This window comes from Cephus cinctus, unplaced genomic scaffold (assembly GCF_000341935.2).
Source record: "Cephus cinctus unplaced genomic scaffold, Ccin1 Ccin1_scaffold0215, whole genome shotgun sequence".
Lineage (NCBI taxonomy): Eukaryota > Metazoa > Arthropoda > Insecta > Hymenoptera > Cephidae > Cephus > Cephus cinctus.
Genome location: NW_014332933.1, coordinates 798,943 through 823,003, shown reverse-complemented (window position 1 = coordinate 823,003; position 24,061 = coordinate 798,943). Strand labels below are relative to the sequence as shown.

Genomic DNA, 24,061 nt, shown 5'->3' with positions numbered 1-24,061 from the left:
TTCCAACAGTCTCGGTTATCGAATCCGAGATAGGTTAATCTTGTAAAATAGCGCGTACTAAGCGACGTTTAATTTGGCAACGCCGAGTGAGGAAGCACGCGACAGGTCGATGGCAGACGAGTGAAGATAAGCGGTATGGAGAAAAAATATATAAATTTTACGACTGATGAGATTAGTCGGATCTTATAAAAAATACATATATATAAAACGTAAACGTGACAAGTAACACGCAGAGGTCCAACAGCTGACCGGCATTTGACCAAATGACGTAGGATGAGTTTCTACAAGAATGGAAGATTTTCAGGGAACGACTATACCGGCAGCAACAGAGTCGACGATTAGCTCGGATCGCTCGTCAGACGTCAGAAATTCGGCTCGAGGTCAAAAGACTCGAGAACAAAGGCACATCGGGATTTGCCCAACAGCTTCCAGAAAGTACATGCGACGGACGACAGGCGCATCCATCCCTTCGTCATCCCCATAAAGGGAATGGACAATTTAGCACAGCACTCGCGTATCCGAAAAATCACTAACGGGTGGTCCAACTATAAAGAGTAAAGATCAAAGGGTTCACGAGCAGCCCGATTGGGATACCTTGCGATGAGTCTTAGGAGTTTACATGCTGATGGAAAGAACATCGAGGACCTGGTGCTGAGGTTCGCCCTGGCGAGGACGCCTATCGACTGCCGGCCAAATCCTGAGGACGCGCCAGGGGCGCAGACTCGCGCCGGGACGCCGAGCGTCGCTAGCGCCCTTTCCACTTACTCGCACTCCCCTCCCCTCCTGGACCGCCGACTCGAACGTTCCACTTCGAGATCAGCTGATCCCTTCTCTCTCCGATCCTGCCCGATGCCATAGCTGCCTCCTTTGTCCAAGCTCATTCAAAAGCTACCCTCGATTTCAAGTACACGTTTACCCCTTTTTTTTAATATCTTCAAATATTCACGGCTACAAATTTTTTTTCGATCAAACACTCCGTACGTATCGATCGACCAAGTGAAAAAAATTTTCAAAAATATTTTATCCTCATTCAGCATCAAATTTATTGATCTGACCCGCCTTTGCACTCGCGTGGCATTAGCCGCTTAGGCCGGTTAACCTCAACCTCAAGCTCCGACCTTGGCATTGAAATGGAGAGTGCGAGTCACGGTACCCGTTAAGAGAACAGATAAGACAGCGACCTCATGGCTCTGCGCAACGCGCGACTGCGGGAAGCGAGTAGTTGACGCTGCTTGGACTGCGACGTCGCGCAACGGACAATCGCGTGCGGGAAGAAGGAAAAAGAATTAAATTCAGTTGACTGAAATGTGAAAGAAAGATAAGAAGACTCGGAGAGCCGACAAACTAAATAATAATAAAAAAGATAACGCGATAAACTAATTATAGATTTTACACCTGTTTTCACGTCACTCGACACAACCTCGTATCGTACGTGCTGTTACTAAGAAACCCGCTGCCTCTGATTTATACGCGAAAAATTACCAGACATTGATTATGCATCTTTATCGCAGTCACCGACCTGCCTCTAAGCATTCTCAACGACTCGATGACAAAGATACCAGACTCGATTGAGATTCTCGATCTGTGATCCTGTAACCCGCAGTATGAATCATTGTCAAAATCTGAGCAAATCTTTTCATTAAATATTTACCGTCAGATAAGAAAACAAGACGTTGTCGCAGGTGCGACTAGATCGAATTATGTAAATAAAAAAAAGTATCGGTACAGTCGGAAGCATTTAAAAGCAACAGTTAGCATGGACAGCGTCAACAAATGTCGTTCGGTGCGATTTCCCAGTAGGATGATTAACATTTTTAATTATTTTCAATATTTCCTGGCAGTAGCGATCAACGCCAATCGAATAATCAGCTACTGTAAACCATTGGGAATTAACACGCATTTTCTATGCGCATATTATTCCATTCGCATTGAGAAACATGCACGAGTGTCGAAGGTTCGCGTGAATGGTACGAGATGCATCGATAAGTGCGCCTGGATTCTATTAATAATTAGAATAACCGATGATACACTGATAAGGATCGTCCGCGTGATTGCGCGCAGATAGTATCGTTAGAAGCTGCACAGCTTCCGAAAGCAGCACTGAGACAAGATTGCATAAAGTTTTCCCTCGCGACCAACAGTCGTTGATCTCTGCCCAAAAAAAAAACCTCATACGAATCGATGAATAACTTCCAGGTTGGCAAAAAACAAACGATAGTTATGAATGGGAAACATTGAACGCCAATAACCGGTTTTCTATTAAATGAAAAACAGCAGTTGCATTGTCGTGCAACAAACTCGATTGAAGAAGCCCGAAGACGATCGTTACTAAATTATGTAATTCGTAATTCAATATATCAATCGTAACATTGTCAACGAGATCGATACGAGCTAGCGATAAAGAAATCGAAATAATTAATGGTGCGACGAGCGAGCGAACGGTCAGCCGATTAAATAGTTCAAGAAAACAGTCATACCGTGGTAAAACAATTTTACGATCAGGCCATCGAACGTCTGTAACGAGATCGTATCCACGTGTCCGAAACTTACGTTTTCCTTGTTACGTACGTCTACGTGCTCCGTTGTTCTATCCTGCCAAGCCAGATGCTACAGGCTTGTTCTACTCAAAACATTTGAATACACAGCGCAGTGTGAAGTAGTATATATATGTACAGTAAAGCACCAGGTCGAGTCTAGTTTCGCTAGGCGCGAGCGGGAGACGATCCAGAGTGAAGTCAGTAGCGGAGTGAACGGAGGCGAGTGACAGCGAGCAGCAAAGTAGAACGTCGGCAGGAGCGTCGAACGCTCGATGCGCCAGAGCGAAGGCAGTAAAGGCCTCCGTGCACGTAGGAAAGGCGCGCGACATCGTACCGGGCGAGTGATTCGGGCGACGCGTCAGCCGAGTCTGGCGGACCAATAGAAACGCAGGAACCGACTCGCGCCACCTAGACTTGGCGAATCCGGTGGGCCGACCGGAAAGCACGCTTTTCTACGTACCAGGGTGTCCCACTCCCCCCTGTGTATCGCACAAACGGGCCTCCTGCGGCAATTACTTACGTGGCCGTCAGAGCGCTGCTCGAGAGTGAGTAGCAACACGCTATATAGATTCTTAACGGCACGAAAGAAGAGCGGTAAGCGATGGCCGTAACGCGGTAACAGTCCGCAGTGGCCCAGTATCGTGTTATACTGTTATCGGCGGAGATGAGCTACGTAAGACTTCGTGATATTGCAATAGTGATTTCGCAGAGCTTGCGGAAGGATTTTTTCATGAGATTACGTAACGACCATTTTCACGATGTTTTTATCGTTAAATTATTGAGACACAAGGGAAGTCAGGCGATTGGTCGGTATAATGTGGGAAGATCGGATCGTACGAGCTGGGATAGTGTCTCTCTCACTTGGGTTGACCTTGACGACCTTGCCTCTATACGGATCGCTCGACACGTTCCAATGACAATTACGCTCATGCTTCCAATATAAATATTGACCCTGACTAGCTCGCTGTGACACGGGGAATCCGTGTTCGCGCGCGATGCTTCATTTTCGGATTGCAGCCAAAGGTTTTTTCTTTTTTCTTCTTCTGACACGAATCAATTATAAATAGTTGAAATCGGTCAGGTGGCAATGAACGGAGAACGTGCTGGAATATTCAAAGAAGAAAAATATTATCGTATTTTTCCACTAGTCGAAACGCAAAGGTACCGATAACATAAAATCGAGATATCCAGAAGTCGGAAAAATGAGGAAGTCAGTGCAATAAGTACGCAAAGATGGTGGAAGGGAGGAACCAGGATAGCAACAGAACGAAATAAACCTTGCCGGAGGTCACTGCCAAAAATTACAACGGAGACGAGAAAGAACGTTGGCGATGCTTGCGATTAAAATAACTTTTCCACCGTTCGAGTTCAGTTCGTCCGGAAGCGGAAGCGCGACTTTCCTCGTTAACGAAAAATTCGTCGTGATTCGTCGTGCAACGAACCTGCTTCGCGTCTCGATCCGGTTTCTCTTGCGACGTGATACAATACTATACCGCGTGACCAAATTGTAGGCTCCTATTAATTCTAATTTCACGTCGCTTCTGACGTTAGGCGATTCAATGTAATTTCAAACACGGGCCCGTCGGTAACTCAAGTAGCCGACAGTCGAGGAAATCCAAAATTTATGAAATATCCAGACACGGTTCAAAGTAAAAGGCGAACACGCGGCGGGCACTCAATAAGTCAATCACTTCGTTGCCGTTATTTATTTTTTTTTGTCACACGAGTTTAACACGTGGTCGCGCAAAAATGTCACCCCCACCACCTCGTGCACATATCTACGCGAGCCAGTTGCCCCAGACGAGAAAGAAAAAAACAAAGGCAGAGATAGGAGAAATTATCATTGCGAAAAGCAATTTATCGGGAATAATCCACTGTTTACTATTTCGAGTGAGCTTTCTTATCGCAGCGCATATAATCATAATAATCGAGCGACGTTGGTCGATCGGAGAGATTGACCGTAGACAGAACACGTGGTTCGCGAGCAGCACTCGATTCTTACGCAACCTAATCTCCTTTTCCTTGCGACTCTCACGACCTTCACCCTCAACTGATAATTCTCACGCATCGTCGCCAATCGGTTTTTTGTACGTTTTTTTTCTTTCTTTCTTTTCCTTTCTAATCAGCATTTCCGCACTTTTCGCAAATTCATTCAAACTGCAGCCGCCTCGTGGTTATTTTAAACACAAACGAACTACAGCGCCCCCTCGGCGACCCATGCAATCACGACTGTCGGTTACACCTCTATAGACAAAACACACCTCATAGACAAAACCACCGATTCTTCCTTGGCTTCCGCGATACCACGATGTGTAAAACTCTGACCATGATAGTCAGCGAGATGGTATCTGTCCGAACGAAACTGCCTGCGAGCACTGACGGTGCCAACGGTTTGCAGATGGATCGAGCTTCCGTTCTTCAATGAACGCTTAACGGGGGTTCAACGAACGGAAGTAAGAGCACGCCACCAGGTACTTTGAAACGTTTAGTCCGTTCCCATGTATTCCCACAGTCGATCGCGCACTAGAGAAATTAGCCGTGAGGCCTTTGCAGCGTCTTGGCAATGTCAAACGGCTCGTATTGACCTCAGGTATTTATTGCATCCTGGTTTAAAATTATGTAAAATTGAAGCGTCAACAAATCGAATTTCCAATCGGACATATGTGTACAAGATTAAGTTTTGTTACAGCTACGTGCGAGGTTGAACATGCTATTGTGTATATATCTATGAGTCATTAATGGAAGGACGTGTCCATTGTTTTCATTCATGTATAATATAAGAAAACAGAGACGGACGTGGATGACAATGAAATCCAACGATTATTGATTATCAGCTAATTTACTTATGACGTGTCCGCTTCGAATATGCATAACGCGAGTAACATATAAATACGAAAAAACCGGAAGACCGAGGAAAGTTTTCACGATCGAAGGAAAATTTAGTAAGTTAACCGAAGCTGTGGAATTTCGACATTTTCACTGAGCACGAAATTAATTTCGTAACGCTGTCGCTCTCCGCTTTTAGTGGGTACCCGGGTTCTTTAAAACTCTTACTATTCCATCTCCGCTTGCGTGACTCTGTATTATGTGACGTAATACGCTCTATGTATTGTGCTAGGATAAGGTAACTGGTTTCTCGAGACTCGCTATACATTAATACCGGTTGTGTGGCTATGGAATAAAACAGATTTGCCGAGATTCGAAATTTCCATTAAATTTAAATAAGAAAAGGTTCAGTTTCGACGCGAGCGAATTTTTCAGCTTTTATGGAAACGTTCTTACTTTGTTGCTCGGGTTTACATCGAGACGGACAAATTAATAAGCACGTGACACGTCTGCATATTCAAAGGATATGATATTGATTTGGCAAGGGAAAAAAATGTCTCCAGGACCTTTTGTCACCATACGTCGTTGTCATCGCGTAGTCTTAGTTGTACTAGGTGCGACAACAGTAGTTACTTTTATTTTTACGTCAGAAAAAATTCCACGAAATTCGTAACCAGACGCAATAGATACTTGCTGGTACCATAGTATACTAGACGCAGTTTTCAACTTCTATTTTATTGACGAACGACAACGAAGTGAGAGACAACTTAAGAAAATTCTTTCATCCGTTACACAGGACTCTAGGAGACTTATTCAATCTCATAAAACATATGCCAATCTACTGTAGACCACTACATTGACAAGTAAGTACCACTGCACATTCAAATATTCAAAGCTTCCGTTATTCCGCATGTCGGATAGACTGAAGTTTATGTGTTGTTTGGATAAAAAATATTTCAATCACAACACAACTGCACGATTCGTTGATTCGTCTGACTCCTAACCTTTCCTGACGCTTGAAAGCAGCGTTAACCGGTAATTATTAAAAGGATGTGAAACCCTTTCAATCCGTTAAGAATCGAACGTTTAAGTCGCAGCAAACAAGTCTAACGTTTCTTTTTGAAAGACAAAACACTTATCTACATTTCCAATAGAATACTTCTGATTCCCTGTGTTATTGTACAGTACGAAAAGTATTTGAATTTCAAACGTACCTTGCAGCAACGATCTCCTAATCCGTGAATCAAGAAGGAACAAGAATGACAGAATCGAAGTGATCAAGGGTAACTTTAACAGAACACACCAGAGTCTATCGTTTTTACAAATAACTAGGGCGTAAGCAAAAGGTGCACCGACGGTGCCGACTTGCCGAGCAACTGAATCGCCGGTACACGCGGCGAGAGTTAAATATGATTTGCGTCTCGCGACCCCAGGACCAGGTTGCCAATCAGCGCCACGCCGCGGCCGGAACCTGAATCACTCATTGTATCGTCAGCTTGCCATTTTCGTTTTCTATTGCTCCACGCTTATCTTTGTCATGTGGACACGATATTATGATCAACCAGTCAGAGTTGAATACGTTGACTGTTCGAAGATATACCACGTCCGATTTGACCCCGATTGCAAATTTATGTATATAAAGTTTTTATTTCAAATCGACGCGTGAGTCGCCTGAAATTCTTGTACTTTCTTATTCTAACACAATTATCTTTTCAATTTAGATAGCAATTATATTAGCGGAGCATGTATATAGTGTACATGAAACATATCAGTCCTATCGAACAAGCGTATGCTGAGAAATATGCATGACAGTTCAGATGACAGGAGAACTTCTGGTCCTTACGTGTAAAAGGTGATGAAATTATGTTAATTTTCATGAGAAGCCACGATGATAGGGCAAATTTATAGTGATGATTGCGAGAAAATGAAGAAACGGGATAAAGGCAAATTGATATCAAGTATAAGACTATTGGAGAATGAAATGCAGGACGAAAATAAAAAATAAAAATAATTGACACTAGAGTGAATATATTCGATCCATTGTATTGTCTCGGCATTTCCAATGCTATCGAGAATGAGTCAGTGTGGACTTTGGAGCTAATTAAAAATAAGGTGAGAAGCGTCGCGACGCTGAGTAGCGTCCCCGTAGTTTTTTTGCATATATGCAACAGGTGGTACGTAACGAATTGTATCTACGTGGTCATTTTAAAAATGGAATATAATTAACGCGACTCACCATTTACGTGCTATCATATTCGTACACGTCTATGTACGTAGGCACTCTGAAGTCGCTTATTTAGATTTATTCTAACGATTTGTTAATGTCCTGGCATTGTGTTAAAAGACGCGATTATCTTAATGAATAACCGGATTATGGGAAACATGGGTCAATAGTTCCTTAAGAAAACGAGTGACCTTGTCATTGCGAATTATAATGACGAATTTATCTACGCGGAAAAATAGCGAACGGCAGACTCAATTGTTACAGCGCCGGGGAGCATTCACGATGCACATGCTACGATACCTAGTTCCACCAAACAGATAATCATCTTCACCAATTCCAATCGACTACGTACATGGCGAGCACAAGCCATTCGAAATTCACTCAGCTAAACTAACAATCAGAGCGAAGCCGATCTTCTTCCGCCTCGGATGCAGATCCGTTACTGTAATGTTGTCTGTGCAAATCGATAAAAACTGACTTACCTCCTAATGTCCTTTATTAAATTTATATTGTGTTCTTATTCTCCTTGTACCTTTGACAGGCACTGTCGTTAACTTTTTACAATTTTAGCAGCGTTAAATCTATGGGTCGAAAGACGTGAAAAAAGCACAGCCTAAAGGGGCAAAAATAACGAGGGTGCTACAACAGTTGTACCTTTACTATACTACCGCATGGTCCAACTAAACCTAAGGGTTCCTTTCGGTTAGGTTTTGCGCAACCAACCTGCGCATCAGGCGATGCCTGCCATGCCAGTCGACCAGTCGACGCCGAATCCTCGTCATGGAACGATGGCGTGATCTCTCTTTCCCTCTTTGCTTCAGGCCTCCTGCCACCAGTCCCCTTGCCAAGCCTCGTGCCATCTCTTTCTTTAGCTTCATCCTCAACCTCCAACCCTCTCTTTCTCTGCTGGACTATGTGCTTCTAGCCCAACGATCGAGCATGTCATTCCTCAGCAGTCATCGCAATTGAACAATTGTTGACCGTCTGGAACTTGGTTTTATAAACAATAGGCGCAAAGTGTGTACAATCAATGCCGGTTCATAACCTTAGTTATCGTTGGCCGAATAGCTGAGACATTCAATGTAGATATGTATGTAGAAATTTGGAGAAATACATGCACGACACGGTAGGTGAGTTTTATAACGCTTTTAGTCATCGTTAACTTCTGGGGAGAATTTTTTGCCAGAGAAGATACTAGAGGACGATATAAGTCATAAAAGTATCGCCAATATGCATGCAGGAAATCCAAAGTCCAGCAGTTAAAAATCTCGTTATGTAGTATGACTACACGTGACGGACTCGTACTCGATCGTGGAGTCACTCACTGCTAATCATAAGTGAGAGCGTGTCTTGTGTGCGTCACGTGCCTACTATATGTCCCATTTGCTATTATTCGACTGGTATAAAAATAATTGACATACGTGTTAATGACTTGCATCGTGATTTCATTATTCGCATACAATTCTATAGTCTTCTTCCTTTTCTTATTTACATTTAATCGTCACTGAAATAACCAACTTTAAATCAATTCCTTTTTTTACTTTTCTATCCGACTTTCGCGCCATACAGTTTGATTACCTCTTTTAAGGTCTGATTCAAGTTTGGTTTGGCGATTGAATTATTTTATTGTCGATCGGCTTTATCGTGTCCATGTCAGATTTCAGTGTCAGGATGCATCGGAAGGTTGAATAATTATTTTTCTGTATTAAGATAAGTAACAAATTTAAAAGGTCACTTAATGTCTCAGGACGGCACTCACACAGACGATTCGGTCTGTGTTATCAAAGTTCAAATTGTTACGCATCACCGAACACGTGCTTGGATAATATACATATGTTTATGTAGATTATTGCAAGAGTGGAAAAATCTGCCAAATGCAGATTGATAGATCTCGTTAATTTTTTTTATTTCTGGTGAAAATTCATTATATGCGTATCGGCTGATGTTAAGAAAAAATATTTTTCAACAATACATATTTCATCCTTACGGTATACGCAAGCACTGACATACATGCGTAAGTCTGAATCGGAAAAATGCACGAGATAAATTCATTCATATATGTTTTTTAATTTGCTCTAAACTAGCTAATGCGTCAATAAACCCGATTTTATGGTTATTATATTATTTTTCATTGGCAATATTTGTTATGTTTGCGCATTATTAAATTTTTTATTAGACAGTATATCAGAAAATGACGGGAATAACAGTGCGATAAATTTATACTCGTTTTCAAGCTCAATTTTTAATCGTGCAAAAGATAGCCGCATAAATATGTATGTATATTAGTTTAACCTTAATATTAACATCATTTGAATTGTAAGTGATCAGCTTAATGAACTTTGTTCTTTTTTTTCTATCTCTGGAAAAAATTCACTTCGTTCTGTCACACGATTAAAGACTGCACAAAGATAAGCATGCCTGAACCGCGTGGGTTGTACTTCGAGAAGTACATGGCTGCGTTGATAATTTATCACTATCTCAAAATAGTGGATCTAATTACACCTCGATAATTTTAACTTCACTGTATACTGTACATTAAAATTTAATTATCTATGTTCCAAGTCTTATTGCATTAGGTTAGGTTAGACAATTATTGTATGATCTAGTACAGATAATCGTCTTATCTTTGTTATTTGAATAAATATATTATTTTCTGACCCTTTTGATTATACGTTTATTTATAATCTATTACTACTATCGCAAGTAGCTTTCGTTTAAATTAACATGGACTGACCTATAGCGATTCTACGGTATAACACTTTTATTAAAATGCTGCACTTTACTAATCGCACCATTGGAAGACTTGGCTCTTAATGAAAAGCTCTATGCCATTATAGTCAATACAAAAGAAACTATAAAATCCTGAGCTGAAGAAATTGTTAATCGTAAACCGGAAGTGGCACAGAAAGAGGAAGGAGCAAAAGCTTATAAGGGTGAAGTGGTAATTTGAAAAAAAATGCGGGAATGTAATAAATTTATGAAAAAGCAAAAAAAAACGTGTTTATAGTAATCGATTAAAAAATTTCATCATTATTCAAGTTATTATTATTTTTTTTTTTTTGCAAGTTCTCATTTTCTAATCAATCTCGCACTCGTGCTACCCACGTGCTATTCTATTTCTCATCCTCTTGCGCCATTTTCTGATTTCGAATTTCCCAATTTCGTGCAACAGAAATTTCGTCAAAAAAAAGTAAATCCTCTCTGCCTCACTCCGCCTTTGGTTCTGGCACTTCGCCCCATAGGGGGTGGCTGCCGTCGCCTTTCTTCTCGACGATTCGCTTCACAAGGTCTTTCGAAGGTTGCTTGAGGTCGTAGGCCCAGCCGATCTTGGCGAACATGTCGATCAACATGGTGGTCGTGTTCACCCTGTAATTCCCGAGTTCGGCCGCCTTGTAATCCCAGGGAAACACGTGATGGTAGTTGTGCCAGCCCTCCCCCAACGCGACGAGAGCAACGCCAAGGTTTTCGGCAGGTTGAATTTTGCTGTTTTCGGTACCCGAGGTAAGTCAATTAATAGACAAATAAATAGGACACGTTCAAAAATTCATATTTCAGGTAAGAAGCTTACTTGTCATACGGTTTGGTACCCCAGAGGTGCGCTGCGCTGTTGACGCACCATGTGAAATTCAAGGTCAAGATGTAACGAACGAAAACTTGAGCCATGATCGACCTGTACCAAGTCTCGTTCCAGCAGTAGATCGGAAGCAAGGTGGGAAATATAAAGCAGAAGAAAAGCTTCAGCGGCAGGAAGTACCTTGATGAGAAAAAAAAAATGGAAATGTGACGTTTCAAGAAAAGCATCTATGCGAACTGTATAATCATAAATATTCGTACTGTTATCGCTATAGTTTAACACGTGCGAATTTTTTCGTATTATAAATTATGTAGAATGTACATAAATTGCGCAATAATGAATTTAATTCGTTATCCGTTCAATATCACGAAGCAGTCAAGAAGATCAAGCGTGAAAGCGGCCAGTGACTCCCCTCTAACCTAAGCGAGATAATCCAAACTCGGAGTTCAAAATATATCGTGCCGCGTGACCTCGGGCTTTCGTTCGAATATACATATTGTATATGTGAAATACAAGAAGGGGACAAGCTGCTAATTACGTGCCGATCGGAACGCGTGCATTTTTGAGTTTACAATTACGTAGACTTACTTTTCTCCGAATACGACCACGGGGTCAGCGAGTATGTCGCTCATGTCGACCTGCCGACCTCGGCGAATGACTTCGGGATGCTTGCGCATCATCAGCCAGCCGACGTGAGCGAAGAAGAAGCCGCGGTTGCTGTTGTGCGGATCGGCGTCGGTCTCTGAAAATTTATGATGGACCCGATGATCCCTCACCCAGTCGTAGATGGTGTTCTGAAACGTTTATTCGTACTTGGCCCTTTTTTTTTTTTTTTTTGAAAAAATAATTATTTTTCACAATTCGGAGTATTAAATCCAATTTGACGACGTTGTCGATTACCTGACCAGCCATCGCGTAGCAGACGAGCAGAATTATCCTGAGCGGCAATTTCGCTTTGTAAGATCGATGAGTCCAGAGACGATGAACTCCCCCCGTGACCCCAAAACCTGCCAGCTGACCCAACAATGTTCCTGTCGAAAAAGGGAATCACGGTTATTCGTACTTCCTGTCCGAGTATAGAGTGCTTGGGGTGTACGAAACTCTGGATAGCCATTTTATAGGGTGACCGAAGTTCTGTCATTTTGACAATTGCGTGTCGGCTTAATTAAGATTAGTGGTTGTCGCTTGAAAAGGAAAATCAAGCAACTTTGTCAATGGGACGAATGGCGTCTAGTTCTTGTATAGTTTCAATAGAGAAATCACCGATGAATCTATTCGAGTCTTGAAATTATTTATTAGGTGTCACTCGAGTGACGTTTCGATTTGACTATAGTTTGGTTTCTTTTTTCATCAGTATACGATTCTACGGTGTCCCGGAGTGACACTTGACGAATCTCTCGAAATTCGGAGAATTATTTGGATTATACGAATGTGTGATTTAATTAGGTTTTTTTCGCGTGGTTTACGAGAAGCAAATTTTTTGTCGTCATTTTACGAGATTAAAAAATATTTTTCAAGGACAAATGTGCAACAGCGGTGCTCCTGATGAGTTTTTGGTTAGTACAATTTTTTTTTAATTTTAAATTGATAAAATAACTTGTATCAGACTTACCCCACAATAAGGTCAACTTGCACTCGAAAACTGGAAAGGTCAGTATACCGTAAAATGCTATCAAATGCACAAGGCTAATAGCGATGATATTTAACCAAATGAGCTCCGTTTTGAAGCTGAACCATCCTTCGCCCTTCGTTTCCTTTACCGGAAGTACTCCTTCTGTTTTTTCGGTTTCCAATATTTTTTCTGGCAATTCCACGAGTTCGTTTGGCTGCACCTCAAATTTGGAGTCGACGCAACGATTTTCACCGGATATATTGGGAGCCATTTTCACAGCAGGCTCTCTGCAAATCGTTGAAAAACGAATTACATACAGTATTTCGTATTCCGTAAAAAAAAAAAAGGTTCCAACCACACGCACGCACGCAAGCACCACAATAAGTTTTTTTTTATTTTTTTTTTCAAAATTAAAAAAGCCAATTTTTTCCCTGATCAACAGGGTATACCCACCGGGACTTCATGCGAATGTTTACGAGAAAAAAAAAGTGCACTAAAAAGTAATTAAAAGTACCCGAGGAGGTTTAGGGTGGATAATAAAAAAAAAAAAATCAATATCGTATTTAATTTTGGACGGAGACCCTAACTGCTCACCGTGCACGTTACGTGTGGACACAGTTTCATCAAGTTTTACTGTAAATGTCGAATGGCCAACTTTTAAAGTTGCCTTATCAGCACATTGCTGACACCGAGAGCCTCGCCGTCAAAGCGCATTAATTACCTGTAGCTATGGGCAAGCCAGGTACACACGAGTACAACCCGTTCGACACCGTACACTCCAAAATATTTATATCCCACAGAGTGCATTTTGCTTTCAGTAAAAATATCGCTAGTTACACTTTCAACTTATCCACACTTTGACTTATTGTCTTTCTACGAATGGCAGCTCTTGCGGCACCACTTTGACTTTTCTACGTAAATACTGTTTAAGCTTTATACAGCAACTCAATAATCGGAAGTGCCAATTTACTTATTGAAAATTGAAATCCTGGTAGAGAAAAGAAATTTCAGTTGAAACTCCAAACGCTACCCGTTGACAGCTCTGTTGGATAATTCCATCTTATTAATATTAATTCACATAAATATATTTCAAATAATTTGGTGAGTACTCTCTCATTAAAATACAAAGCGTGGAATCAATTAGCAGCGTTAATTCAAATGACAATACGACAATAATTAACACCAACAAATTTAAAGAAGCAAACTGTTACGCAATCATTGAATGGTGTCAGTGCCTTTCAGTATACGTACAGTCGGGAGCAAAAATGTCTTTCAAAATATCTACTGAAACAAAAAAGTGCTAAAATATTTTTAACAGGAAAATTATTATTGATCCCACGTATACCTGTATTGTATCCTATAAGGATCATGTAAAATGATCTACAAGTGATCCGTCCAGTTTAAAAATTTGTATTCTGCATAAAAATGATCTTTACGAAGCAGACTGTCTGATGGATCGATTAAAAAATTGTCTACGTATAATTTAGCATTCGGCATACATTATCGTGTCACTGTGTTTCATGAAATTCCCACTAAACCCATGAATAAGAATTCACAGGACTCTTGGGTCCTTTTATCAATAGGATCGGTCGCAATAAACACGCGCAAACTCCACTTTTACAGATGACTATCTCGAGCTAATTTCGAGGAGTGAAAAGAAAAAAAAAAAAAAAACGCCCATAAACTCTCTATGCACAATTAAGCGAGCGTAATGACACCTAAGCGGGAATTTTCATTGTCAGTAAAGAAAGCGTCAAGAACTCACGTACGTAATTTTCGACTAGAGTTTCCATTGCTTCTTGTATTTCGACCCAAGTCATAGACAATATACTGGACGGCAAAGAAAAGCCGTGACGGACGTAGCACGCAAAGGTCCCTGCGTTATTTCATTCTCATATTCCTTGGCATTTATCAAAACCAAAGTGCCCTTGACGTCGGCAACGACTGATTTCGATTAATTAATTAACAGGCCCCTACCTTTTTCACGTCCACAGACGCGTCCGCGCTGTAACAATAGCGAGTAATGTCTGATTACTTATTTAGCAAGAATAGCGCGATGCTCAGCCTCGCGAAGTCTCGGTCATTCGTTAAGAGTCGATTCGTCTGCGATTAGCGAAGGAAGAACAGAGAGTGAGTCGAACATTTTTGATCCCCACCCCCGCCCACGTCAGGCTCAATTTTGACTACAGACTGGGGATTTTCAAAATTAATCACCCGAATTTCCTTACTTAAAAAGAGCTATCGGTCTTGTCCGACAGATTTATTTATCGCTTAAAGTCAATCGATCCGAGTGACAATTATTTTCTATTTTTTATCTATAAATTGTATCAGCTGTTCCGACAAAAATTCGATAAATCTTCGTACCCGAGTGGACGCAGCGTGAAGGAAGGAGGTGCCAGCAAACCTTTTAAATATTGCACAACCACCGAGCATCGGGTCACGTGTTTCATTCGTATTTGCATTATGACATTGTATCCCAGAGACTACGCATTCTTAAAGCACTGATCACCAAGTCAGCCGTTTACGTCTTGCCCGCTTTTCCTGTGACTGTAATACCGCGTAACAGGCTGACCTTACGTATTAGTGAACAATTATTACGGGGATAATCACAATGATAATGGAATAAAATTGGATATCGATAATTTTATAAGGAGCACCTGTAATTAATTGATTAGGGATTTTATTCGATTGAATAATTTATGTGGGGTGGGGTTAAAAATTATTGGTAATTAAATACAATTAAATGTTCCAGGCCAGCACGAGTCATGAAATTTGGATTGTTCATACTGTTCTTATGCGTATATTTAAATGGAGTCACGGGAATTTGTATAGCCCCGACGCCACTGACGTTGCAAATGATTTTGGAATATGCCAAATGGCGTTCGCTGGAACAAATTGTCCTGTTTGACAATATCGGTCCGATAAGTGAGTAATAATGATAATATATGTACGAACCCATTGGATAATTGTACAATTCAAAAATTTATTGCACTTTTTTTTCTCTTTCATTTTTTTTTTTTTAATACGTTCACAGCCATTGAATTTTCTTTCGTCTTGTTTTTTTTTCTGTTACGGTAATACGTCAGCAGGTACGTACCTGCCTTTAAATGAAGAAATTACTTTTGTTTCCCCTTGTATCGTCCCAAGGCTCCTTTTTACAGGAAGGGAGCGAATATTCGCGTACACGCTTTCACCCCTCTTCCAAACGAGAGCCGATCTCTCGAAAGCAGCGACTGTCATTGACTTTCGTGAAGATCGGTCCCACGAGTCCGCGCGGTCGAAGGAAATGGACTGAATTTACATGCGGCAAGAATAACTTATAAAAGACCGAAAAAACGAAAAGACCTACTCCCACCCTTATGGAAGATCGGACGTAAATAAGCTTATTCGTTTGGAACGTGTCGTTTCGCTCGTATCCATCGAGATTCGTATGCTGTTGGTCTATGCCCGAAGTTACAACCCTGACCTTATTCTTTCTGGCACTTGGCTCTCCAGAGCATAAAGCGAAAGAGGATGAAGATTATATTTTTTAAGAAATTTTTGAAAAATTTTTAAACCGACTAAATGGGATTGTTAATTTCACAAATTTTCACGAAACTCAACGTTCGAGGTGAAATTCAATTTTTCCAAATGATAAGCGTCCGCTAATCATCCAATCGGAAGCGACGCCGGTATTTCATAATTTTCAAGCACTTTCCTGACTTCCGGTCTGGCTGTGACATCGCGTTAAAAATAGTCTGAAAAGTAGCGTTGTGTCTTTTTCTAATTTCCTTAGGCACTATTATCTCAAGACATCGCATAGATCCTTATGGTATTTCCGTGGAGAAAAGTTATCGGCCAACGATTGTCGATAAATGAATTCTTTGGAAATATTCTTGTTGACGGATTCTGAGAATGCCCCAGGGTCAAATTCAATGAGACCAAAAGATATTAAAAGGGAGGGAGGGGGAGGGATATATATTAAAAAATATATATAAGTCAACAAATCTAGTCACGTTCGCACTTTTCTTGATGACCTGCCTAAAGCCACGTGGTTCTGACCGACTTTCATCCGTCGTTCTTTGAAACGAATAGAAATTCTTCGAAATTCCATATCGTTAAGATAACAAGGACACAATATAAAATAGATAACGTTATAATCCAGTAGCGACGAAAATATACCTTAAAGAAAATAAAAGACATTGAGAAATGTAAAAGCGAAGTCATGTCCTAGTCAAAGTGCCTGAATTCATGAAAGTGCCAAAACATTTATGAAGAAAATGAAGACCTCGGCAACTGGTTCCTGTGGACGTTCAGCTTTTCGTGTCTTGTTAAAACAATGATAATTGTACCCTTCGGGCTAACGCTCGAACAGCCATTGACCACTGGGCAAACAATTCAATTAGTTATTCACGGTAATCAACATCAGTCGAATCTTGCTTTGACCTTCCTCAATTATGGGGACTTACCCCCACTCAACACTTAGCACATCCACGTTCCAAAAGGTCCCCGAGAAACATGCCGAAACTTTAATGCTATTTTTACCGGGATGACCTATCAGATCGAATCGCCGATGCATATTCGACAGACTACTTTTTCTTCCTTTCTCATTTCCAAAAATTATAGCGTCCCGATTTTTGGTCATTTCTCGAACCCTAATCTACCTGACGGATCTTTCGATTAGATTGCGCTATGAATTACGCAAAGCCGCTCATCCGGTGTTTGCAAGACAGAGGAATCAGCCTGTCCATCCAATCAGCCAAGAATCCAAAACTATCGGAAGCACTTTTCATAAGACGCGACAGGATAGGCTCGATCGTCCTGTTGGACGGGCAGAATCTCACGTCGCCAGACAACGTATTGCAATTGGTAGAGTATTTTTTTTTTTTCGAAAAAATTTCAAAATTAATTTTTCAAAATTTCACTTTTTTTAACAGGCCTCCCAGAAGTTATTGTTTGACTATTATAGATCATGGTTTTTAATCACCGTGAGAAATACAGACACGGTCATTGATTCTCTATTGCGTGATTTGAATATTGGTATCGATAGTGACGTGGTAATCGCCACAACTTCACTCGCGCCACACGAGGCGGCCGCCGTCACTCATTCCTATTTGAATAGGTATTGAAAAATAAATGTATTTTTTCCCGCAAAAAAATTTATAAAAATAAAATTAATAATAATCATCTCTTTTTTCGCAGAACTTGCTTCAACTTACGGAACTACAGCAGGACTTTCAAGTTTCGCAATATCAAAGGTCGCAAGCAAGACGAGAATTCGAAAAAGAATTTGGATTATGTCATTATCAAGAACAACACGGTTGTCTTCTATTTGATTCACATTTACAAAATCCGAAATTCGGATAATACCAGTCTTGTCGTTACTCCATTGGGACATTGGAGTCCTGGTCTTCACAGTCTGAAGCCACCCGTGAGCGTAAAGCTGCGCAATGACTTCAACGGATATCCCATAATAGTCGGAGTACTTAACGGAAGTGAGAATTCGCAGACGGAAAAAATCAGCGAAGAGGAAACCAACGACATAGTTCCGCTTCTTGAAATTATAACGTTCGTGGCGAACAGCATAAACGCCAGGTATACGAGAGGATCGAGCGTCGCAGGCGGCACTACTAAATAAATAATTTTCAAAATTGCCATCGCTCCCATTTACGGCATACGCGTATAATCGATGGGAAATTAAAGAAATCGCGGAATTTATCGGTTGTCCAAGGTGCCGATAAAGTTATCGGTAGAGTATTTAAAGAGCCATCATTAACTTCAGTTTTTCTATGATAATTATGCGAGGTCACTTATCACTCGACACACATTGTTCTCAAAAAAGAAATATATATATATATATATATATATATATATGTATCATGCGCTGTAACACGAAAGAAGCGATACATATGGATGTAGCCCGTAACCCTTGACTTTTTAGAGGGGCCACTTACGAATACCTTTTAAAGTAAATGAGTCCCCTAGGCAGAATCTCCTCCAGTCGTAAGACTCCACGTAAAACATTGTTTCGTTAATCCATTATTCACGATGATTTAAATCACTAGACTTTCAGATAAAAAAAATTAACATTCCAATAGGCACAGCAGACAATTTAAAAGATTTACTTAATTTCGCAGTAAAGTAAACCGAACCGACATTCCGCTTAACGTTTCAATAGTAATAATATAGTTATGCACAGAGTTCCCATTAATCTTTTATTTCACCTGGAATAACTAATCGCCAGGAGAGCATAAATAAAGAAAAAAAAAAGAAAGGATCACGGTACAAAGTTCAAAGTTAATAATTACGAATACGCAAAGACGTAGAACGTGCGTCTAGAATTAACCCGTAATATACAGGGTGAACCACGGATCGTGATCAGTGGAGATTACTTTGTTACTAGCAGTCCGATCGAAAATGTGTTTATCAGCTTTTGCATGGTTTCAAGAGAGCTTTAACGCGATAGTGAAAAATTACTGGTCAACTCTTTTTTTAAATGTTTTTTCAAGGTCACCTCGAATTTTTTGCCACCGAACATATAATTTTTTTACGCCTGTCTGTCAGAGGATTTCAAGACGAATTCGGCACATGTAAGGACATGACATTTGTTTCATCTGGTTCGAAAGAAAATTAAAAAACTAAATACTCCTTATCACAAGGTGCATCACAGCTACGCCGTTATACGCATCCATCCTGTCGTCTTCAGTCGCCATCAGTGTAGAGGAGAGGCCATAAGGAATGCAAAACAATCTTTTCTTCACCGTCTACGCGAGTGCGTTGCAGCTCGTGGACACCATTTTGAACATCGCTACAATTAAGATTCGTGAATTTTGACTCGCGGACTAAGCGCAACACTTTGACATCCTGGTCGTGAGTTCGCTAGCCACGCGGAACAGCGGAACATAGTCACAGTCTCGCTGCCGTAGCTCGGGGTGTCCAGTGGCCTCTGGCGGCGATGAGACTCCGGCCCTGTCCTCGACGATAGTGGCTGAGATCCTGATGACTTCGGTAGGTCTGATCGTTTCTGCCTCCCATGGCAAGCCAGTTACGGTGCCTCCACGCAGGGGCCCGTTGATCTTCAGCACGAGGAGTCTCGCGGAACTCGAGACCTCCTCGTCTTCGTTACCAGTCCCATTACTAGGGACTATCGGTATTGACGATATAAACCGATAGGTAGGGTGGAGTCCATGGCGCTGTCCTTTTGGGTTGACCCTCCGTCTTCTTCGTCGGGTAGGGTCCCTTATAGGGTGGAGTCGTCAGGTCGACACGGCAGCTCTCCACGTTCCTCGGCGTAAAATCTGCTTGTCCTCCTCCGTGGGTTTCTAGCTGTCCGGATGGCTCGGTTTCGGTGAGGTGGTCGTGACGTATGAAATATTTGTGTACGAAAATATTAACTTAAAGTTCCCTAGTGGCCGGTTGCGTAATATTTGATTGGAAGAAGGGACGTAAATTCGTCCCGAAATTGAAAAACGGAAGTAACCAATACGGGACCTTTGTGACGTCCAAAAATAACGTCACAGCACGTAATATTTTTATTTTTCAGCATCGATCTCGTGTCCCACGAAAAACTTGGAACAATGACGAACAAAGCGTGGAGCGATCTGTTCGGTGACGTCGTATCCGGTACCGTGGACATCGGGCTGGGATACATAACCATTAATGACGAACGTCAGCGAGAAATGAGCTTCACTTATCCACTTATTCGATCTATGTACGTATACATTGTTAGGCCTGGGTAAATCATGTAACGCGCTGGTACTCAGGGTACAGATGACGCAGCGATCGCTCGAAAGTACAAATTCAATAGTGCCAGTGCTAAATGCTTGAAATATGTCTTTTATTTTTACAGGAGAAACATTTACTTTCATCCACCGGAATCGGGCTCGATGCGCGACATTTTCCTGCGACCTTTCAACAATAAGCTGTTGATGTGCGTCGCCATGACGTATCTAATGATCGTACTTGCAATGGGGGCAATCAATTACACGGTCAGGGCTTCCGCTCAGTTGGAGGATGAAAAAAATGCAGGCCTCGGGGAAGCCGCACTTTGGTGTATCAGTATCATGTGCATGCAAGGTGGAAGTTTTTTAGTTTAATCATTGTCTTCTTTTTTTCAATATTTTTCGAAGAGCTCTAACTTTTTTTTTTTTTTTTTTTTCCTCAGGTTCACCATGGATGCCGGTCAGTCCTTCTGGAAAAATTGTACTCATGTCCAGCTTGATATTCGCTTTGGTCACCTACAACGCGTATGCCGGCTTCATCACTTCCATCTTGTCCGTCCAAGCGAGCGGGATTCGCACGCTTTCGGATCTTTTGGAAAATAATTTTTTGCTCGGATACAGTTTTAGCGAGGACGAATATATTCGCGTGGGTATCCTTAAGAGGACGAGAGATGAAATCGGGTGGTGTTAACCTAAAATTGTTTTTTATTGAAAAAATTTAGAACGCCAATGACAGCAATCTTCGGAAACTTTATATAAAGGCATTTAACAATCGGGAATCTCGGTTGGATACTATACTGGGACTCAAGAAAGCTGTCCAGGGTAGTTACGGATTTTTCGTAAGCGCCACCATGGCGCGACGAGCGCTTCGAACGACGCTTCTGCACGATCGCTGTTCTATTAAGGAATTGGTACTACCGCAAACATTCACCAAAGTGGCGTTGCCAATGTCGCAATATTCTCCGTATATTAAAATCATTAATTTAAGGTAAAAACTTTTGTTGGATCGAAGCGATACGATTGGCTGGTTCGTATACAGTTATGTAAATTGTCAAATGTACCTTGTTGCAGTATCCTTCGTATGAAGGAACGTGGGGTACTGGAAAGGATCGGAGAGAGGATGCTGCCAGGGATGCCACAGTGCGAAGCTCCGACGACGTTTCACTCGGCGAGATTCGCTGACGTTTATTCGGCCTACGTGATCCTGGTGGCGGGTGTTGTTACGGCTTTCGGACTTGGAATCCTCGAGAGGTTATGGATCAAGAGGCGTTACGTCAAGAAACACATAATGCATAGAGTCAATATACGTCGACGTGAAAATCCAATTTTGTTACCTGATAATACTACGGGATCGACATTCGTAGAAACGAGTACGAATGTTCCTGAAAATTTGTTACTCGGCACTCACGAATCCCTGAACCCTCCAAACGTACCGATGGACAATTCGATTTTGAGATCCAGATCACCAAGGATTCCAAACGTCGAGAAACAGTTGACGGAAGGTACTGACATATTCTTTGTTAAGGTATAAAGTAGCTACGTCGCATAGCAAGAAGAATTATTAATCTTCGGATTCTTTTTCAGGTACGGATTCAACTTCCAAACGTAATTTTCGATCTAGTATTAAGTATAGCTCATCCACTTCGGAAGTTACGGTATTTCCATTTCAAGATTAATTCATTTAATTAAACGAGTAGAAGAGCTTTTACTCTACCGGTAATACTTTATTTATTATTGTACAATGATATTTGTCGATCTAGCTAGCAAATGTAAAGTGAATATTTTGCTAAAACGGAAGCTACTATTTACATTTGAATTCCACTCTCATTTTGAGATTCGCACGAAAATCAATGTCCGGTCTGTGATGTCTTTCTGGTGTATCCTCAATGTTCTTACAGTCACGAAAGATATCATCGTTCCTGCAATTCAATCGAATTACAGTGTAGATTCGGTTTATGAAATTGAATTTAAAAAAATATTCATTTTATACTTACCTACAAAGAATATCTTGAATATCTGGATACGATTCATCGAAAAAATATCGTTCCTGCCAGTGTCTGTATAACCTAACCGGATCCATGTTCTTAAGGAATTGTCTACACTTGTCCCTAAGGCTTTGATAAAGGAAAGATCACTTTAACAAATTCAGTTACTTACGCAACAGTTAGCTAAGTAAATTACTTGATTTCCCAGAGTCCATCGGCAGTGGAACTGACCAAGGTCGATCTTGGTATTCTCTCGATGATATATCGTTTTCCATTGACTTCACGTAAACTGTGACTACAAGAATACGTATTGTGTAATAAATGTGTTAATGTTATTACGTGAACTGGATTTTACTGTTTGAAAGAATCGGCACAGATTTCTTGAAAATGTGTCGTCGCTTCGGTATCGTTGAGCCAAGTGCCAAGCGGTAGCCTATTGTGGATTTCCGTTAAGGTTTCGTTTAACTGGAAGAAAAGCGGAATTATGTTTTGACTCTTTTTAAAGATTTGAGAATTTGCGAGGAGAATTTCCTTTGGTTTACTTTAAATGCGACCGTCAGACAGAGACCGCACTTCACGCAGGCCGATGAAAACTGTATGTCGATTGGAGCATCGAAGGTTGACCAGGGCAAATATGGTATCTTCTGTACTATTCCAAAACCCGTATTTCCGCAGTTACAGTGAGGATCTATACAGATCGCATTGGCGTCCGGTAAGGGGTTATAAAATACATGGGTATTGTTTGTACTTTCGTGTGAGCGTGTCTTTTGAGCTCGACGTTTTCCGAAGGCTTCGCTTTCTGATAATATCAATGAAAGATAAAGTAAAGTCAAAAGGGAAACTGTGCGCATACTTTCTGTCTAGTAAAATCATCGGAAAAAAAATAATATAAAATGTTATAATTCGGATTACCAGGATAAAACTGAAGCTAGATCATGTTTATTATGTAATGCAAAGGTATCGAGTTTAATCGATAAGTGATATTCCATTGTTTTACCAACTGCTGATAAGTGTTTGACAGTAGCTGTTGATCCTTTTGATATGTGCAAACTACTCTTAGTTTCCGCTAGAGTGTTAAAGTCTTGTGTATAAACCTAAGGTCTGTCGGTACAGAGATGAGTAGGCGATACCAAAATCATGGCGCTAAATCGTAACGGTGAGTCCGAAAGTAGAATCTTGTGATCCTCGCCTCCGTCGATAATGCGAATCCCGTCGTAGCCGAGCTACACGTGAACACGAACGTGTAGCTTGGCGGGCAGAGGTTCTCCGCTACTCACTGCTGGTTCCTAAAGCAACCTTTAGAACGAGACCAGGAACTATAGAACTTTTTAAGAAGTATTGAGAAAGCTTATTGATGAAACCTTTTTAAGAAAGTGCGTTGCCAACTTGACACTCGTGGACCACGTCAATTTTTGAAAAATGTTTCATCACTTGAGGGCACTTGACCCTCTATGACGGCATAAAGCCAAAAAAGACTAAGAAGAAGAAGAAGAAGGAAGAGAGAAAAAGAAAAAAAATTAGTTGAACAGAAATATTGAAAATTCGAAACATTGAATAAAGCTTTCCGAATACTACTAAATATTACTGGATCTTGATTTACTTT

At 41.0% G+C, this 24,061-nt stretch overlaps 4 protein-coding genes across 13 annotated transcripts in view; 1 reads left to right on the top strand and 3 right to left on the bottom strand.

The window, feature by feature from the left end:
• The window catches only part of LOC107265169 (acyl-CoA Delta(11) desaturase), a 12,679-nt gene extending 5,964 nt beyond the window's left edge, over nucleotides 1-6,715 (bottom strand). The window contains exon 1 of one of the 3 annotated variants that reach the window (XM_015734312.2): nucleotides 6,578-6,715. Coding sequence is in view for 2 of the 3 variants with exons in the window: in XM_015734311.1 (XP_015589797.1) it covers nucleotides 595-638 (44 nt within the window). In the remaining variant the exon portion in view is untranslated. Of the gene's footprint in view, nucleotides 1-594; nucleotides 654-4,798; nucleotides 4,819-6,577 lie in introns of those variants that run through there. The other 2 variants (XM_025082504.1, XM_015734311.1) reach the window with 2 other exon arrangements.
• Nucleotides 4,810-22,202, top strand: LOC107265168 (glutamate receptor ionotropic, delta-2). 6 transcript variants are annotated; one of them, XM_025082496.1, is made up of 12 exons: nucleotides 5,463-5,479; nucleotides 6,160-6,226; nucleotides 15,526-15,698; nucleotides 17,437-17,621; nucleotides 17,690-17,874; nucleotides 17,955-18,347; nucleotides 20,296-20,463; nucleotides 20,602-20,828; nucleotides 20,917-21,119; nucleotides 21,196-21,461; nucleotides 21,545-21,975; nucleotides 22,058-22,202. In XM_025082496.1, the coding sequence occupies exons 3-12, from the start codon at nucleotides 15,539-15,541 to the stop codon at nucleotides 22,147-22,149; spliced, it is 2,310 nt and encodes a 769-aa protein (XP_024938264.1). In that variant the 5' UTR covers nucleotides 5,463-5,479; nucleotides 6,160-6,226; nucleotides 15,526-15,538; the 3' UTR covers nucleotides 22,150-22,202. The 6 variants fall into 6 exon arrangements, with proteins under 6 accessions (XP_024938261.1, XP_024938266.1, XP_024938264.1 ...); XM_025082493.1 differs by having other exon boundaries at nucleotides 4,810-6,226; XM_025082497.1 differs by lacking the exon at nucleotides 6,160-6,226 and having other exon boundaries at nucleotides 5,464-5,479.
• On the bottom strand, nucleotides 9,016-16,050 carry LOC107265170 (acyl-CoA Delta(11) desaturase). 3 transcript variants are annotated; one of them, XM_025082503.1, is made up of 6 exons: nucleotides 15,871-16,050; nucleotides 12,774-13,060; nucleotides 12,062-12,192; nucleotides 11,750-11,955; nucleotides 11,156-11,341; nucleotides 9,016-11,070 (listed from the first exon to the last, which is right to left on the bottom strand). In XM_025082503.1, the coding sequence occupies exons 1-6, from the start codon at nucleotides 16,011-16,013 to the stop codon at nucleotides 10,794-10,796; spliced, it is 1,230 nt and encodes a 409-aa protein (XP_024938271.1). In that variant the 5' UTR covers nucleotides 16,014-16,050; the 3' UTR covers nucleotides 9,016-10,793. The 3 variants fall into 3 exon arrangements, with proteins under 3 accessions (XP_024938271.1, XP_015589800.1, XP_015589799.1); XM_015734314.2 differs by lacking the exon at nucleotides 15,871-16,050 and adding an exon at nucleotides 13,368-13,469; XM_015734313.2 differs by lacking the exon at nucleotides 15,871-16,050 and adding an exon at nucleotides 13,227-13,367.
• On the bottom strand, nucleotides 22,183-24,061 carry LOC112493974. The gene is made up of 5 exons (XM_025082507.1): nucleotides 23,001-24,061; nucleotides 22,814-22,923; nucleotides 22,655-22,753; nucleotides 22,468-22,587; nucleotides 22,183-22,392 (listed from the first exon to the last, which is right to left on the bottom strand). Exons 1-5 carry the CDS (start codon nucleotides 23,307-23,309, stop codon nucleotides 22,275-22,277), a joined length of 756 nt encoding a protein of 251 aa, XP_024938275.1. The 5' UTR covers nucleotides 23,310-24,061; the 3' UTR covers nucleotides 22,183-22,274.

Coding starts and splice junctions, on each gene's coding strand:
- LOC107265168 (XM_015734310.2), top strand. Junction 20,829..20,916: donor CAGTATCATGTGCATGCAAG/GTGGAAGTTTTT, acceptor TTTTTTCCTCAG/GTTCACCATGGATGCCGGTC. Junction 21,462..21,544: donor ATTAAAATCATTAATTTAAG/GTAAAAACTTTT, acceptor ACCTTGTTGCAG/TATCCTTCGTATGAAGGAAC.
- LOC107265170 (XM_025082503.1), bottom strand. CDS start 16,013: ATGACAGTCGCTGCTTTCGAGAGATCGGCTCTCGTTTGGAAGAGGGGT. Junction 13,061..15,870: donor ATTTCTTCATTTAAAGGCAG/GTACGTACCTGC, acceptor AACGATTTGCAG/AGAGCCTGCTGTGAAAATGG. Junction 11,956..12,061: donor GCTACGCGATGGCTGGTCAG/GTAATCGACAAC, acceptor TAAACGTTTCAG/AACACCATCTACGACTGGGT.
- LOC112493974 (XM_025082507.1), bottom strand. CDS start 23,309: ATGCGCACAGTTTCCCTTTTGACTTTACTTTATCTTTCATTGATATTA. Junction 22,924..23,000: donor GTCTGACGGTCGCATTTAAA/GTAAACCAAAGG, acceptor CTTTTCTTCCAG/TTAAACGAAACCTTAACGGA. Junction 22,754..22,813: donor TGTGCCGATTCTTTCAAACA/GTAAAATCCAGT, acceptor GTATTCTTGTAG/TCACAGTTTACGTGAAGTCA.